At 46.3% G+C, this 17,650-nt stretch overlaps 1 protein-coding gene across 4 annotated transcripts in view; it reads left to right on the top strand.

Moving 5' to 3' along the window:
* The window catches only part of opa1 (OPA1 mitochondrial dynamin like GTPase), a 36,715-nt gene extending 31,508 nt beyond the window's left edge, over positions 1–5,207 (top strand). For all 4 annotated transcript variants that reach the window (XM_069694656.1, XM_069694654.1, XM_069694655.1 and 1 more), the window contains 2 exons: positions 4,309–4,383; positions 4,573–5,207. In XM_069694656.1, the coding sequence (XP_069550757.1) occupies positions 4,309–4,373 (65 nt within the window). In that variant the 3' untranslated portion in view covers positions 4,374–4,383; positions 4,573–5,207. The remainder of the gene's footprint in view (positions 1–4,308; positions 4,384–4,572) is intronic.
* Positions 5,208–17,650: the final 12,443 nt, after the last annotated feature.

Raw genomic sequence — 17,650 nt, 5'->3', positions numbered from 1 at the left:
AAACAGATGGTGCCGGGGCAAATAAATATCTGTTTCTCACAGTTTTTATCCACAGAATATTGGCTTTTCTGAAAGACGGCATTCACATTCACCCGTGGCCTCCTGGGCTCCTGAAAGCTGCTGAGGGCTCATTTTAAAGTCATGAAGCATCATGCTGTAAGGGAATGTCTGATTCGGTTTTGATAGATCCATGCTGCGTCGTCGACAAAATGTCAGGACAGACATTTAACATACAAGTTGTCGTGCTCGGTTAAAAGTCTGCGCTGGATTTTATATCAGGATTAATGGCCGGTCCTCCCAAGAAAATTAGCACGTTTTTGCTAATCGCCATTTTACACTCCAAACTCTTCTTTTCTCTGCGTCAAACTTATTACACTTGATATTTACTGAAATGTTTTCAGTTCGTAAGGACTGCAGCGCAGAAACCGAACTGAAGCCTGGAGGACTAGCGGTTAGCTTGTTCGGGACTTGCATCGATTCGGGTTTGACGGCCAGCTCAACCAGAGCTGCCGCCGGTGGCCGACCCGTTCGTCTCCGATGCCCTCGCTCTGGCGCTGATTGTTTGTGGTCAATCCAAAGACGCCTCGGGCAAAAGAAAAGTTGTCTTTCTCGGTCCGGCGGTATCTCGACCAAAGTCAATCCCGAATTCTGCTACGTGACACGCAAGGAGCGTAACCTTGTGCGCGCGCGGGCGCCGGTCCGGAATAGTTCGGTGCTGGACGTTCGGCTGAGTTGCGAGACTGTCCAGTACCGCCACGGGTTTGAACTGTGCTCCAGTGAAGCACTGGATCGGTGATGGTTTTTTTTTTTAGTTGCCTCAGAAGCAAATGTTGCGGTAAAATAGAGCTATTTAGACCCTCTGGTTGTAAACTCTCGATCCACAAAATCAAACCGGTGTATTTTTCTTATCTCAAGCCCTCTCATCTAACCTTCAGACCACTGCTGCCCCCAGTGATCTGACGGAGCTCGGCATCGCTGCCCGACAGTTGGTGAGATCTTGAGTGTTTGACCTGTACAAAGCGCTCTATATTTGAAACGCCGAGGCTCTACAGAGGACCTTATCATGAGCCACATCTAAACCCGGCGAGGAGCTTTGAAGCCTGAGCCAGGGGATTTCCCATGTTTTGATGATCTGACAGTCTGCACCCTCCTTTCCTCACACCAATCAAACTCCCCCTCCTCCCTCCCCCTCCCACCCCACCCTGCACCGCCCATCTCTCTTTCCTCAGGTCGGACAGATGTTGGTAATCCCGCTCTGATTGGCTTGGATTGAGTTATGTTGTCCTGTGGTCAGGGCGCACAGCCCGTGTGTCTGAACCCTCGTGGCCGCCTGTGAACCGTGCCCTGCGGTGGGCTGCGTGTCGGAATGGTGTACCGCGGGGTTACGTTTCATCCAACCCTCACACCTGCCGCAGTGACTTGTCAGCATGCCCCTCGACAGGCCCCCTTAATGCCTCCATTAGGTGTTGTAATCTCCCCCTAACGCCCTGCCATTTTGCTTGAGTGTGTTAACAGAGTATCAAAGGATGGGGATTTTTTTTTTTTTTTTTTTTCTTTCTTTCTTTCTTTCTTTCTTCCCCTGCCACCTGCCAACGGTGAATGTGTAGGAAGGTGAAAAGAGGCGGCGGCGGCATGACTGTACAGCTCTTGCTGGTTTTCGAGACATTAGAGTGGTTGTGTCTTTCACAGCTTTTTCTGGCTCTGTCTATTTTTCTGAGTTCTGCCTACCTGTGTGTGTGTGTGTGTGTGTGTGTGTGTGTGTGCGTGGCGTTGTAACTTTTCTCATGTTATCCAGCACTTCTCAGCTTTGACAATGTTTTCAGGCGAAAAAACCAAACCGTATGCTTTCCATCCATCAAGAAAACGATACCTCAGCAGCCATGCGCCCATCAAAGAGGGGCTGCACATAAGCCCCCCCCCCTCCCCCGAGTATGATATTCAGTTTCACTCCGAAGCACGCACACAGTTATCACCTTTGTGCCGACCTGAAAATGGACACTTAGGGACACTCCTGCACTGGTCCAAACCGCAATGATTTATATTCCTAAAAAAACAAAACAAAAAAAAACACGTCCGAGTCTTTTCAAGCTGTGTTTTTGAGAAGGCCCCTTCGTAGGAAAACAATCGACAATAGTTGGCCTACGGATCTCGTGTTGCTGATTGATCAAGATAGAGCGGCGCTTAGTTTGTTCTTCCCCCCCCCCCCCCCCCCCCCCCCCCCCCCCCCCCCCCCCCCCCCCCCCCCCCCCCCCCCCCCCCCCCCCCCCCCCCCCCCCCCCCCCCCCCCCCCCCCCCCCCCCCCCCCCCCCCCCCCCCCCCCCCCCCCCCCCCCCCCCCCCCCCCCCCCCCCCCCCCCCCCCCCCCCCCCCCCCCCCCCCCCCCCCCCCCCCCCCCCCCCCCCCCCCCCCCCCCCCCCCCCCCCCCCCCCCCCCCCCCCCCCCCCCCCCCCCCCCCCCCCCCCCCCCCCCCCCCCCCCCCCCCCCCCCCCCCCCCCCCCCCCCCCCCCCCCCCCCCCCCCCCCCCCCCCCCCCCCCCCCCCCCCCAGAGCTGGTGTTTGAGTTTGTGCTTGGGGGAGATCCAGACAGATTAGTGAGGGTGACATGGGGAAGCTGGGAGAGGCAGCCAGGCCTCGAGGTGCAGCTGGCATCGCAAGCCGCGGCTTCCTTTTCTCTGCGTTGGCCCACGGGCTTCCTTCAGCCACTGTTTAATCAGCGATTAAGACTGCTTCAGATGGCTCGCTCATCTCGTGTGACAGTACACGTTGGGTGGAAGGATTGCTCGTCTTACGCCGTCTCCGGACAATAGGGAGTTTAATGGTGAAAAGAAGCGAGTGACTGTTTTTCCAGTAGATTCCCCTCCTTCATGTGTTGTTGTTGTTGTTGTTGTTACGGTGCCTCCTTCTGTCCATTAGCAATGTGCCACAGAGGTGTACTCTATAAAAAATTAAAAATTAATTAATTAAAAAAAAAAAAAAATTTAAAAAAGGGGGAGGGCAGGAGCTTTGATGTGGTCTATGCTTTCTGGGAACGGGTCCACAAACCTTCATCGTCAGACGTGTGACGGACGTCTGCCTCGAGGTTTGCCTGTAACCGTCGTGTGGTGAAAAATGCCGGGGGTAGTTCTACCTGCACATAGGGATAGGAATTTCGTTTCATATTTTCTTTGTTAAAAAAAAAAAATCGATTTATAACCAGCCTACCCATCCTGGTTTTACTCCGTTTTTGTACTTATGTTTCTGCAACTTGCGAACCACAAAACAGACCGTTTTGAAAACAAACAAACAACTTGTTGATAGGTCGGAAATCCCAAGTTCAGGTCTCGAAGTAACAATTGTGTCCATGATCGATGAATCTGTCGGTTACGCTCGTGATGATGAACGAATCGTTTTCTTCATCTAACAAGGGTCCCGACACCGTCGGTGAGCCCAATTTGTTGACTTTACATTGGTTGCGGATTAATATCAGATTAATGATCCAAAACCCAAAAAGATGGCAGCTAATGAATCTCTTTACCGCTCATTTATCCAATAATTATTTTCTCGCTAAATCGATTCGTGGTTTTAGGCTATTAAGCTGAAGATTTTTGTGTCCGACCAACAGTCCAAAACCACAAAAATATTTGTTTTGCAACTAATTAAAACCCAGAGAAGATTAAAAAAAAAAAAAAAAAGCTTGACACAGAAAATTGTTAAAGTATTGATCAAATAAGGCCCGTTTTAGAGCACTATTGCTACAGAAGGAGTGCTTTATAGAGGCTTGGAAGTACAAGATAATCAAATGCAATTCCAAATTGAATTACATTTAAATCGGGGCTTGTTTTCCGCCCTCGTTTGAACGCGCCGACGGTAATCGGGAAGCTCGTCGGCGGAGGGCAGGAACTGAACGCTGCTTCCCCGTGGTTGGTTTTCATTTTGGAAACACCGAGCGAACCTGTCTCAGACGACCCGAGGGGGGTCTCGGACGCGTCGTACAGGACATGTAAACCGGACATCTATTTAGAGTCGAGGCTATTTAGGGCTTGATGGACAAGTCATATGATTTAAAAAAAAAAAAATCTTATCACTTGACGTACAGGCCGCCGGTGCGGTGGTTTAAGGGCCGGTTAGGAACACGTAGATGTTTGAAAAGAAGAGGCCCGAGGATGGAGGAACACCGCATTTGATATTTGTTCGCTGGGATTCACGATGAATCGTAAATAACGAACTAATCTCTAATCTAATCTAAAAAAAAAAAATGTGTTTGAAATCGTCTTTGACCGTCTAACCCGCCTTTTTTCTTTTTCTTTTTCTTTTTTTTTTCTTCTCTGCAGAGAAAGTTCGCGAGATTCAGGAGAAACTTGAAGCCTTCATAGACTCTCTTCACAAGGAGAAATAACAGAACCCAGGTACTTGTCTCTCCAGTGAGTTTGAAACGACCGCGACCGAAAGACGACTCAACCGACCCGTCGTCCCTCATTGCTGTTCTGACTTGAACGGTTGTCGAAGGACGGCGGACGCGTCGTCGGCGCAGGCGGCGGGACAAATTGTAACCGTGTGCCCGTTTTTGTTTTTCCCTCTGGCTTTCTTCTCGACAGAGCCGCTCGAAGTAAATGTTTTGGATCACCGCGGGGAAAATGCACTGAAGAAAAACAACTCATCTGTAAATGGCCGCCATTGCCCCCACCACCCCCCACCCCCATCACCACTCCCCCGTTGGCCCTGCCGCAACACGCACCTGATCCTACCACCCCGCGACCTGGTTTCTCGGACCACCGACGGAGAGACGGACCTGAGCAGAAAAATAACATTTGGAGGGGGGGGGGGGGGGGGTTTTCAGGCTTTCTCTCCGATCTTCTGTTTTCTTGTGTTGATTACATTTCTCCTGGTCGAGAAGGGCGGATTCTTCCCGCAGGAGCCCGAACACATTCGGATCGGAAGGAAAACATAACGCTCGCGCGGCGACGTCAGACAGCTGACCACTTGTTTCTAATAAATGAGGATTGCGTACACGTTTATTTCCCACTTTCTTACTATATACTTTTTTTTTTTTTTTTTTTTTTTTCCCCCCTGGTTTCCATCGTGCACATGTGACTGTACAAGTGTGTGTTCACTGATGCGCGCACCGGGGAGGCAGCCTCGACACTTCGCACCCGCGTCCTCACCCGGTGCTCCTAGAATATACGCCGAGTCGCCTGCCTGGCGGACGCCGGAGTTTGTCTCTATTTAACTTTCCCAAAAAAAAAAAAAAAGACTGTTTTAGTCGCACTTAGGATCCAAAGCACTTAAGTTATCCCTGCGAGCTGTAACTGTGTTCTCCCACTTAGTCCACGAGCGACCCCGGGAGAGACGATTCGACCTCGAAGGCCGCGGGGGGGGGGAACGAGACCGAATCCCCCCCCCCCCTCCCACCGGTTCAATATTCGGCTCACTTTCCGTTGCAAACCCACCACCATGACGACGACTCCTTGGCGAGATCAACCCGGAATACGCCGAGCCGTCGCGGCGTTGGAAAAAAAAAAATATATATCCTTCGTAGATTTTATTTTTGATTATTTTTGTTCTAATGAGGTTTTTTTTTTTTTTTGTGACAAATATTCAGCTTCTGTTTCTGCCAAATACTTGCGACGCCCTGCTCGTGCAGTCCTGTAAGTCTGTGTAACGTTCCAACGTTGCATATCGATATTTCATCCACACGTTGCAGCCGATAGATCATTTTACAACTCTGGAAAAAAAAAAAAAAAAAAAGAAGTAAATATTGTCTTAATTAAACTTAATAAATATTAGGATGCGGGATGTTTTGGAATCATTTAGGCTCGTCGCTGGTCGCGCGTATGTAATAATGACTTTTAACACGTTACATCGTCGTACCTGCGTTAAAGACATTACCGCATACGTTATATCAGTAAAAGTGTTTGTCAAAAATACACCATCAAACATTTTACAACCAATTTTGTTTGATTTTAAAAGGCTGTCAATTTTTTTTTTTTTTTTTTTGTCTTGTCTTTTACTTTTCTACTTTGAACCCGGCGTTCAGTCCTTCCTGGTTCAGTTGATCCAATTTCACAGGGGTTTGGCTTCGTTGCCTTTCAATGCGTTTCCAAACTGCAACAGGTTTGATGTCTTCCTCTCAGTAATGCGACGCGTTTTGTACACGGCGCAGGCTCACCTTGCGATTGAATGATTATTAAGCTCGAACACCGCAAAATCAAGAGGTAACGGCGATCTCGCTTTGTCCACAAAGTCGAGGAAAAGCAAAACAAAACAAAAAAAAATATATATATATATATCTGACAAGCCGGTGTGTAATTCTAAACTTTTGCAAACTCCCTGATTCTCCTACACGGTCACAGTTCAAGGGTGACTCGCTTCCCATTCATTTTTTTTTTTTTTTTTTTTTTTTTTTTTGCTCCTTCCTCATTCATATCATTTACCCTCTTTTGTCACGTCCACTCTCTCTCTCTGCACCTCCTCCATTTGTACTGTCCCCGACTCTTTCCGCCATCCACGTAGACACGCTTGTCATATACTTGCGTAAAAGGTGGGAGCAAAAAAAAAAAGACCGTGTTAAGCCGCCATTCATTCATATGTGTATATGGGTGTATAGATAATATGGCTTGCATTCTGTACAGGTGAACTTTACGGGCCAGTCCTTGGAGTTACGATCATGTGTGTGTGCAGAGTGAGCCGCCTGTGGAACAGAACATTGGCGAGATGGTTCAAAAACACGTTTTATGTCGTAGAAAGTGATGTTTGCATGGTGTACCCCATCGATGTGCTTTATTTATTAAACTTGTGTTTCAAAGAAAATTGAAAATAAAAATTGATATAAATTAAAAAAAAAAAAAAAAAAAAACTTGCCTCTTTCATGCAATCAGCTTTCAACCAGTCTTCGTCTTCAGTAGCTTTGCGATCCTCTTGACTTTTTATTTTTATTTTTTTTAGCACAATCATCACGTCAAAACTTTAGTTTGTACATCAAGCAGCCGCAGATTTACTGCGTGTCCAATGCCAGCTGGTAAATATTAAATATGAATATTAAAGCTAAGACGGTGAAGATAGTAAACATTATACCTGTCTGATGTTCGCATTTAGTCATATATTTCACGGAGCCGACTGTGTGTCTGTGGAGGAGGAAGTATAGAGCTGTTGTGAGTTTTATTTTTATTTTTTTTATATATATATATTGCGACACATCACATCACAAGTTCTCTCAGGAGCACTTAAACAGTAAAAATGTGTACATTACAGAACCCAACAATTCCCACATGAGCGTTAGGCGGAGGGGAAAAAAAAAAAACAACCCGACCTTTTAACGGGAAGGGACTTTGGACAGAACCAGGCTCAGAGGTGGTCAGCCGTCTGCCACCACCGGGAGAGCAGAGAGAGAAAAGAACAGCATAGAGATAGAAGAGACAAGAAACTGTCGGCGGGGCAACAAAAAAAAAAAAAAAAAAAAAATCGCAGACCAGAAACGTGCAGAAATTTGGTTTTACGTATTAACGCTGAATAAATCCGCATCGCTACTTTCCACCGCTGCTGGTCTTCCGCCAGGGAGAGGGAGAGGCGGGCAGGCAGCTGAGTGTCTGACTGATTAATAAGTCACAGTCCAGAGGTCCTCCACTCCTGGGCATCCTCTCCCCCTTTCACAAGAGGCTGGCTGTTACCGCATCTCCGCATTGCTCAAAGGGCAGCGCGTTGAGGGGGTGGGTGGGTGGGGGGGTGGATGTGTGTGGGGAGGGGGGGGTGGATGTGTGGGGGAGGGGGGACTGGCCTCGTCCTCGCTACCATCACCTGAGGCTTTACGCAGGAGGATAACTGCCTCATGTCAAATTGTCGCTTTCCGCGCTGCTTATTGTATTCCCCGGGTTTTCTTGAAAACAACGGGGGGAAAAAAAAATCCTAATGACTTTGTCGCAGCCATGAAAAGGAAGAGGGGGGAAGTCAACCTCCAGCAGAAGGCCTTTGTGCTATCAGATAGCCACGTTTCTGGGAGGAGGGAGGCCGGCCAGGACACACTATAAGCCATTAGCATCTCCAAAGGCCGTCACGTTGACTAATAGCCAGCGCCACAACAGCACAGTGGCTCAGTTTGTGTTTTCCCTCAATCCCCCTTTATGCCGGCGACACAAAAGCAGCCAGGCCAGACCTGTCAAATGTGCCACAGCAGCGGACGTGCACAAAGCTTCATTTCTAGTCTTTCTGGAGAAAAAGAAAGGGCCGATCTTGTTGCTTCATTTTTTTTTAATCCCCCACCTAACCATACAGACACATTCAGGGTCTTTTGGCAGGGGGTGTGGCAGGTCGGTCGATGATGAAAACCTTGAATGCGTCTCAGAAAAGGGCAATAAGTTGTGGGGATGGGCGTTTTCCGGCAGCGGCAGCAGCCGTGTTAGCGTTTGTTTGCCTTCTTGTTGGCCGCGCCGGCTTTGTTCTGGTCTTTCTGTCCCCTCTGTTATCGAGCTGTTGGTTGACGCCGTGGGAGCGGCAGAAATCCGGGCGACCAGATTGATGTACGAGGCCGCCACCCGGTAGAGCTGCTTTAAAGCATCCTGTGGTGGAGAGTGGTTGAAGAAGCCAACTTTCAAGACTGCTGAATGAAATGTTTCTCGTTGGTTTCAGGCACACACACACACACACACACACACACACACACACACACACACACACACACACACACACACACACAAAAAAAAGATGCTTTTCAAAAAAAAATCTACGCCGTCGTGTTTATCAACTGCTCTCGTACAAAAGCGCAGTAAACAGAAAAAAAAGAAAAGGAAAAAAAACCTGCATTAGATCAGTCGCGGGTGTGACCTTTTAAACATCACCAGTTCTCTTCGGTACACTTGTGCGCAGTTTTTCACAGCACCTTGAAGTTCTTTGGATTTATGCCGCCTCCGTGTCTCTTCACGTTACCTCAGAGGGACTCCGTGACGTTGAGATTCAGGGCTCTGCGGAGGTCACGTCGTCTGTTGCGCAACACATGGTTTCCTCTACTTCGCCGAAGACGTCCCTTTGTGTCTCCGGCTGTACATTTGGCGGTCGTTGTCATGTTGCGGAGGGAATTTGGGAACAAATCAGCCGCCTCTCTGATGGTAGTGAATAACGACCAATCACAAAACCGTTTGCTCTTCCGGTGAGGTCTTTGCTCTGTTTGCTTACCGTCGGTCATTCTTGTTCTTAAATGCCCTGAAAACTTTCTCAATCAGCTTTTCTTTCTCGGCAAATGTACGACGATGGAATTCTTTTCCAAATTTTGAACGGTCAAATTCTTTGTTAAACCTGAGAGGACCACAGTTATTTCAGCGACTGGGATTCATGTTGTTGTGTACATTATCTGAGTTGCAGCTTTTTCAGGACTTTTACCATATACAATGAAAATGTGATGTCATGGCTTTGACGTTGCCTCCTCTGGATATGGAAATTAATCAGATTGTTCCTGCATTTGCTATTGTCATTTCACAGGTTTGCATAGTACAGCTACAATATTATTATTGTATTTTCAGTATGCTACAAACACTCACCCTCTATTATGCGTCAGTATTTTTTTCATATTCAATCGTAAAAAAAAAAAATGGCACTCAATTCCTGGATGGTTCATTTTGAAACTCTGACCATAACAAATTGTGACACTCCATGACTCCTTGTAATATTTAAAGGGACACTATAATACGTGAAAGACGCTGATTTGGCCTGTGAGAGTCACTTATCAGAACTTCGGTCAACAAGTGCAGATAAATACAATGGATGTAAATCTAACACTTTGTGTCCCAGAAGACAAACTACCACTGTTGAGTCACCACTGATGAATCTTATCACAGGCTTGTTGAAGCAACAGGCTTCCTACTCCGTCTCAGCCAACAAAACCTTCTACTGTCCCCGGGGCCCGCTGCTTTCTGCCCCGCAGAGAATAGCGTCACAATTGGCCTTTGTCTTCATTATGTTGAAGCCATCTTCCCATTGCGCTGTGGGGTCCATTCCGATGCTGAATTAGGCCCACGGGGATTTTAGCCAAGTCACAGAGGTCGGTGACCTTCCTTGTCACACCCCCAGCGCACACACACACACACACACACACACACACACACACACACACACACACACACACACACACACACACACACACACATACAGAGAGCCCTGTTCTTATTCTGAGCGAGCTATAAATTATCGCAGTACTTGGTGTTTAAATTTGAGAAGGCTCGACCCGACCGTGTGAATCCTGTGGTGGTCCTGTATCTTTATTTGTGTGTGTGTGTGTGTGTGTGCGCGTGTGTGTGCGCACGTGTGTGTGTGTGTGCACAGGAGTGGCAGGGCAGAGGACCACTGCATGTTCTCACCATTCACCTCTGACATCCACCCCGAAAAAAAATCCATAAAATGACCTCATCGTCTCACAGCACGGGACGTCATACATGAATCAGGCCATTGTGGAGGGAAACGGCCCCCATTAATAAACCCCTGATGGACCATCTATGTTTTCCTACTTCGGTCACGCACCGGCTCACCTGTTCGACTGCAAAACAAACACCAAACCCCTGCTCAAAATATCACATATCACTGTTTGGTAATTACTGCAAACAGATTTTAAAAAAAAAAAACTCCATGAAGGGCATCAAATTCTTACCTGGGCTCCTGAGCAAGATACCAAGTTACACTATCGCTCTTAGAAAATGGACTTGTATGTAAGAAAGGATGCCCTGTGTGCACATCACAATAACAACCTTTTATTGACAAACCAGACAATGTTTTAACCCGTCAAAGATCTTTCTCAAGTCAAAATGCTGTTTAGTCAGTTAAATGTCCCAGTTTTGATATTTAGACACATGAAGTGTGAAGTACTCTTTGTATGATGTTATTCCTGTTGCATGGCTCCTCTGAGAAACCTGCCACTTTTGACTTTCAAATCAAATATAAGGACGTCTTTTTTTCTTAGTACTCAAAGTAAAATCTATCAGTGATGACACAACAATAACTTAATCACATAATGGGACAACATTCCCCTGCAACCGCCTTCCTTTCTGGCCCTGAAACCAGTTTAACTAATCAGCGTTAACATACAAAACAACAAAGGACACATAAAAACAAAACTGAACAGCTGATTTCGAATAGCAGAATGAACTGATTGTAATTCTGTTTTCATTTATTTAGTCATTTATTTTTGCCTGCGTTAGAAAAGCACATGTTGATACAAAAAAATGTACTCATTTCAGCAAATAATCAGTCAATTCTGATTGCTATCGGTTACATCCCATAATAAGATATAAACAGTCATCCGGAAATATGAAACCTCAGTAGCGGTTCAGAACTGAGGCGGCAGCGTAAACACAGTCGTAAAGACTGACAGACAATTGGAGGGACTCCAGTCAAAGCGCGCCCACCTTTTATTGTACACGGCAGGTATACAATGCTGAAACAGAGGATGGAGAAATCAGTGTGTGTGTGTGTGTGTGTGTGTGTGTGTGTGTGTGTGTGTGTGTGTGTGTGTGTGTGTGTGTGTGTGTGTGTGTGTGTGTGTAACAACAGGGGGGGGGGGGGTCAAACTTTCCTCTGCAGAATAGAGATATGCAAAGTTGCCATGGAAAAACCGATCGTTGCACAAACCGTTTCTTAATCGAGTGGAGGTCTTAGTGAGAGGGCGGGATGTGGAGCTTTTAGCACAAGAAGCGGCTCTGCATGGACTTAGTGGGATTATGAGAGCCTTCATGGCAACCAGTGAGGCCAGCAGGTGAGGTCTGGGCTCAGCTGCCTTAGCCTTTAGGTAAACACAGAGGAGGGTTGCCAGATCCTGCCTGGGTTGCCAGGCTGAAATTGTATCTGTCCACACTACTTACGTCAGTCAGGCTGAGCTGCCTCCTCCCGCAGACCGGCGGTGACAGGGGGCTGCACTTGTAGCCGGATGGGGGACGCTGAGGACCGTCTTTCATCGTCTAAGTGCCGCAGTGAGGCCAGACCAAAAACGGTCTGGTGACGTTACTTGACTGGCCATCAATAGTATCTTGGCAGGCTCTAAAACCAAAAGTAAACACACAGCGAGGCTGAGCGTGAATGTTTGAGGCGAGGCTCCGTGTCGGGAGCAGAAATCATGTGTTGAGACGCAGCAGAAATGACAACGCATTTGGTAAAGTGATCAAGTTTGTGAGCTTTTTGTCTCTTTTCAGGAAGTGCTGATCTTATTTTCCCTGAGATTGTGCTTTTAATCAGATTTGCATTTTCAAACAGGCCTGTTTTAAATGTGTTCAGGGAGTTCGACAGTAAAACAGGCTTATGTTACATGAATGGTTCAGTGTTTTCCCAGAACACTTCGACTTCAACCTGCCTGACATCACACCAGATTAGGACAAGAGAATCTCCACGTTACATCCTCTGTGGTGTCAGGAATTCTTGCTCATTTGTTTCACACGTAAAAAAAAAATTGCTCTTCCGACTTGTTTTTCACATGACCTTTGCACGAATGAGGTAGAAACAAGATTAAACAGGGCTCTGGAAGCAGTCGGTGTTGGTCTGAACGATGAGCAGCTCAGAGAGGGTGGTGTTTGCGCAACGTGAACGTGGTGTTGATTAAAACATTTAGATTTGCTGTGTGCATGAGAAACACATGACGTAGTGAGAATGAGTTAAAGGTTGAACATTAGGCATCCGTGTGTGACTTTGTGTTCCATTCCTCTGTCTCTCGCTATCTGATCACACATTTTGTCAGGCGTATTATTAGAAGGCGAACTTTTGTGTTGTTCTGCGTCCGTCCGTACAGATTGTAAAACTAAACACAACGTTCAAAGTGAAATCCACTTCTGTGCCAACACATCGTGTCACAGTTGTGGTCCTCCTCTGTTTGTTCACCTGCTGGTCAGTCATATCCGAGCTGAAAGACCACCGCTTTGCCCCGCTGACCCCCCTGACCTCCTGCAGCCTCCACACGCCTCCTCTCTGGACCAGCAAATATTGAACCAGTCAGTCAAAGTTTCTCTTCTGCCCACTGAGTGTTTGACTGTTGCCAGAGAACAGCTTTACTACGACTGGACAACAGCAGGACAGGGCATGTCCCTGTTTGTGTGTGTGTGTGTGTGTGTGTGTGTGTGTGTGTGTGTGTGTGTGTGTGTGTGTGTGTGTGTGTGTGTGTGTGTGTGTGTGTGTGTGTGAGGACCGTATGAGTTTGAATTACCTTTAAACCTGCATTCAATCGTGTTTTTCTTATCATTTCTGCATCAAAGCTTTAAACCTGGTTTTAAAGTAAAAACAGAACTTCGTGTTTTTGAGCTGAAGTATCAGTTTAACATTCACGATTACCAATCATGTGTTTCTCCAAACTTTGAAATGATCATTTCAACACTGATCATTGTTTCTGTGTAGTTTGGGAAATATTTATTCAACCCAGTTTCAGAGGTCAAATTTAAATTAGGATTTCATAATTTAGGACCAGTTCAGCTAAACTATGTTTAACCCCTTTTTTTTTTTTGATGAATCCGTGTCAGTGCGACCCACCTTAAATCCCTCTACCATGCTCTGTACAATAAATGATCAGCTACGTCCCAACTCCATACTACATGCTAATCTTGCGGTAAAAAAAAAGTCAGCAAGCACATTCAATTCTTAACTTCTGTCTGTGTGCTGTTGATATGTCCTTTTAATTAAAAAAAAAAAAAAAAAATTATTGTAGAAAACAAAAACAATTTCCTAAAAACATATTGACATATTGATTTCCATACTATCTGTGACAGTTATTACTACAGTGCGGAATTGGGACAGTTATTATCATAGTATTTAATAATATGTTCCATAATGTACATCAAGCCTGTGACTGTGTGTTAATGAAATTGTTTCCTTCAGATTATAAGAGTGTTTCTTTGAGCTGTTGCCTGGCTTTATGTGTGTGTCCTTCCTCTGCAGTGTGTGTGTGTGTGTGTGTGTGTGTGTGTGTGTGTGTGTGTGTGTGTGTGTGTGTGTGTGTGTGTGTGTGTGTGTGTGTGTGTGTGTGTGTGTGTGTGTGTGTGTGTGTGTGTGTGTGAGATCCTGGGTGCTCAGGAATGTTTGCTCTGCCAACACTCGGCGACTGTAGTCGTCGTCGTCTCTCCAGCCTCGAGTGAAACAGACACTCTGCAGCCTTTTATCAGCCAGACGTGGCCGGTCCTTTTGAGAGGAGGAAGGTAAATAAGGACTTTAATAGGTGGATAATGTGGTCGCATGTCACAAGACTGACTGTCCCTGAGCAAACAGGACCACAGCAGCTCGTGCACACACACACACACACACACAAGCGCCAATGGCTCTCAGAGAACATGATCTGTAGAGTGTAAATTAGAAATGGGTACGTTTAGACTTTTATCTCACAGTCATGAGTGTCGTCACGCAGATTTGATCCCTCTGTGAGGATTTAAGAATCGTATCGTGCTCACATACAAACACTTCTGATGAGGCAACGAAATGTTCAAACTAATCACTTTGCACTGCACTATCTGTTGGATTTTATTCCCCCAATTTAGCAAGGTTTTACCAGGAAATCAATGAGAATTTACTCAGATCAAATATAGACAACACGTCACACTTCTAATTCATTCAGTTCTTAAATGTTCTTCTTTCTCACGTATTTGAACTTCAAGTTCTTTTCTAGTTATAGATTTATATTAGATTAATTTAGATTGCTTTGATTGGTCACTTGTGTACAGTGACCGATATTGAAAACAAACCAAAGTCAGGCAGGTTAAAGTAGACAACGTAAAAGAGCAATACTCGCACTGACACACATTGCAAGAGGACATCAGTGTTACTCAGACGCCCACCAAACTGCTAAATTAATGTATTCTATATATTTGATCAATTAAACCTGATTATAAGTGATGCATCTTTTTGCTCCTCCTCTCTTGTTCTACAGTGTATCTACTGCATCAGACGTTCACCTGTAGGTGTCAGGCTAAGAAGCTCTACCGAACACAAAACACACACACATCATCATCATCATCATCATCATCATCATCATCATCATCATCATCATCATCATCATCATCATCATCTTCTCATATCACACACACACACACACACACACACACACACACACACACACACACACACACACACACACACACACACACACACACACACACACACACACACACACATTCGTTTAAACACCCACAGCACACACACACACACTCCCTGAAGTCTCCAGAGGCCAATTAAGATAGTCTATCTACCTTGGGGCATTTGCACTGATAGCCCCCAACCCTCCCAACCCTCCCCCCGAGTCAGCACCAACCACCTCCTCCTCCCCCCACAGACCCTTTGACCCCTGACACACGACCTCTGTGCTGAATGAGTACACACAGGGGTGTCAGAGCGAGACCCCCAGCGATTGCTGCTCCACCATCACACACACGCACCCTTTGGCTGTGCACACTAAACTGAACAGTAAAAAAAAAAAAGTATGGACCGCTGGTCACACACAAGGCGTCTCGTCTCGCTACACTGCCTGCTCACTACACACACACACACAGCTGGGAGGTGAGGGGTTAGTGGTGGGTCGCAGGTTAATACAGTCCAAATGGACAGGACAGATGCAGGACGCAGGGGGCGCTGTGGAGATGTGAGGAGTGTCCCGGTTGGTTAGGACCTCTAGAAGATTTTTGACACTAGCACAGGCTCATTTTTTTTTACAAAAGGCAAGACCATCTTACAGTGAGGTACTGTGACATAATGAAAAATATAATGGATAATGGAAGAGCATTTAAAAATGTAGATTAACTTAAGTGAAGAAAATGGATTGAAGAAGAAAAAGGAAGTAAGAAAGAAATGAAAAGATCGAGGGACGAAGGGCAGATTCCAGGAAATGCAAACCTCAAAATGAAAATTTCTTCCTTGTCCACAGTGATCCTTATGGTTACTTGAAATAATAAAACGATTCCCCTGTTTCGTATTTATGCACACTGTTTGTTTTGAGATATCACCCTTGTGATTTTTGCCTCCAATTCAGTAAAGTTTTGTTTGTGGCGTTCAAAACATTCAATATTTTTAACATATATTTTGAGAATCAGTGTCTTGATAAATTACGTTTTCTTTTCTACTTAAGAAAGAGTGGCTGTTAAAATACGGAGTATCCCGTGGATAATTTTAATTTAGGTGAAACAGATGTTCATTTTTTTGGAGCAGACTCAACTCTATTTGTAAAGATCAACTTCCTGTGTCAAGGTGTCATGTGACAGTTTTGCTCCTTCATATACTTTTTGATATTTGTAAATGCGGCCTTTGTTGGAAACGATAGGAAACGATGTTGTGAAATCTCATCCAACTCACGTTTTTATGACAATAACTGTAATTGTTCACCTCATATAGTTAATAATTCTTCTCACTACTACCACAGCTGTGGTCCTCTGTGTTGTACGTCACTTTTGCAGAAAATCTAGCACAATCCCTTTCATTTTTTTTTTTTTTTAAAAAGGACAAAATGTGAATTGTTGCTATCTGGTGGTCAGTGTATGAGGACATCAAAGGGATCAGCTCAGTGGTGGCAACACTGGGAGGAGGATCAGACCAGGCCCATCCAACAAAACTAAGCCCAACCTGAAAGGCAGGCAGGCCCAGTAATACGGGATCATCCCTGGTGTAATTCCTCCCTCCTGGCCCCCAACAAAGAGACCTGAGACAAGAGCTGCACATTTGGGGGAGGGAAGGGGGTTTCGGGGAAGGTCCGGTGGTCCGGCAGTCACTGACCAGGTCGCCATGCCAACAACATACATGCACACAGACACACGCACAAACGACTGCCTGCAACAGTCCGGAGCCCTCTTGCCCTCTTTCATCCCAAAATATTCTAATCAGCTGCCTCGGGCCGTACATTGTGTGTGGACCTGTCCAAACATGGCGGGAGATCAGAGGTCAGCCTGGCTGCTGACCTTGGCCCCTAGTGGCCCCCTCGGAGGCCCAGTCAGAGGGGTGTCGTTGGATGTGGGTGGTGTCAGACCGTGGCTCTATCCCTCTGTGGCAGGTCCGGTTCCTAATCGGCTCAGAGGCCAGTCGGAGGCCGGACGCCAGTTGGTATTGTCCAGCTGCGTCTGAATGGTCTGGTGCTGAAAGGCCGGGGCAGGACGGGGTCACACTGGCTGCGGCGCTCTGTTGCCTTTCAAATGCCATCGATACCCCCCTTGATTCTGGTCAGCTCTGCATGGCGAGCACCCAGCCATGGGCAACGTCTGCCTCTGTCACCAGAGGATGGCTCGGCTTGGGTTTGGAGCGTCGCCTTATATGAAAGAATACAAAAATCTTTTTTGTGTATCACAGGTTAGTCATTTGTCATCTTAATCCACATATAAACACAGACGCTCCATACTTCCTCTACTTGTTGACTCAGGACTAAATTAACAGCTGATTAAAAGATGTTTCCAGACTCCTGATTCACTTTGACTCACACATCTGCCGATGTCTTCAGAGACTGACCCGCATCAGTTAATTCTATTAGAGCCCTCTGCCTGACTAATTTCATCAAGCATCTCTCACTAAGTTACTACACGCACTAATCACACATTCAACAAAACAAATACTTATCAATGCGGTGGGCAGGCGGATGAAGTGGAGGGAGAGCCGGCAGGGCCACTGAAGGGTCCCTCAGGAGCAGAGAGGGAATAATGACGGCGCAGGGTATTCACATTTTCTGATAAATGTTTTCTGCTCTGTACGGAACAAAGA

The sequence above is a fragment of the Brachyistius frenatus genome, unplaced genomic scaffold (genome assembly GCF_029030835.1).
Source record: "Brachyistius frenatus isolate BFR_SWC_R1_liver_20210118 unplaced genomic scaffold, ASM2903083v1 Contig_18, whole genome shotgun sequence".
NCBI lineage: Eukaryota > Metazoa > Chordata > Actinopteri > Embiotocidae > Brachyistius > Brachyistius frenatus.
The sequence above is the reverse complement of the archived record's forward strand: the minus strand, read 5'-3'. Positions and strand labels throughout refer to the sequence as shown.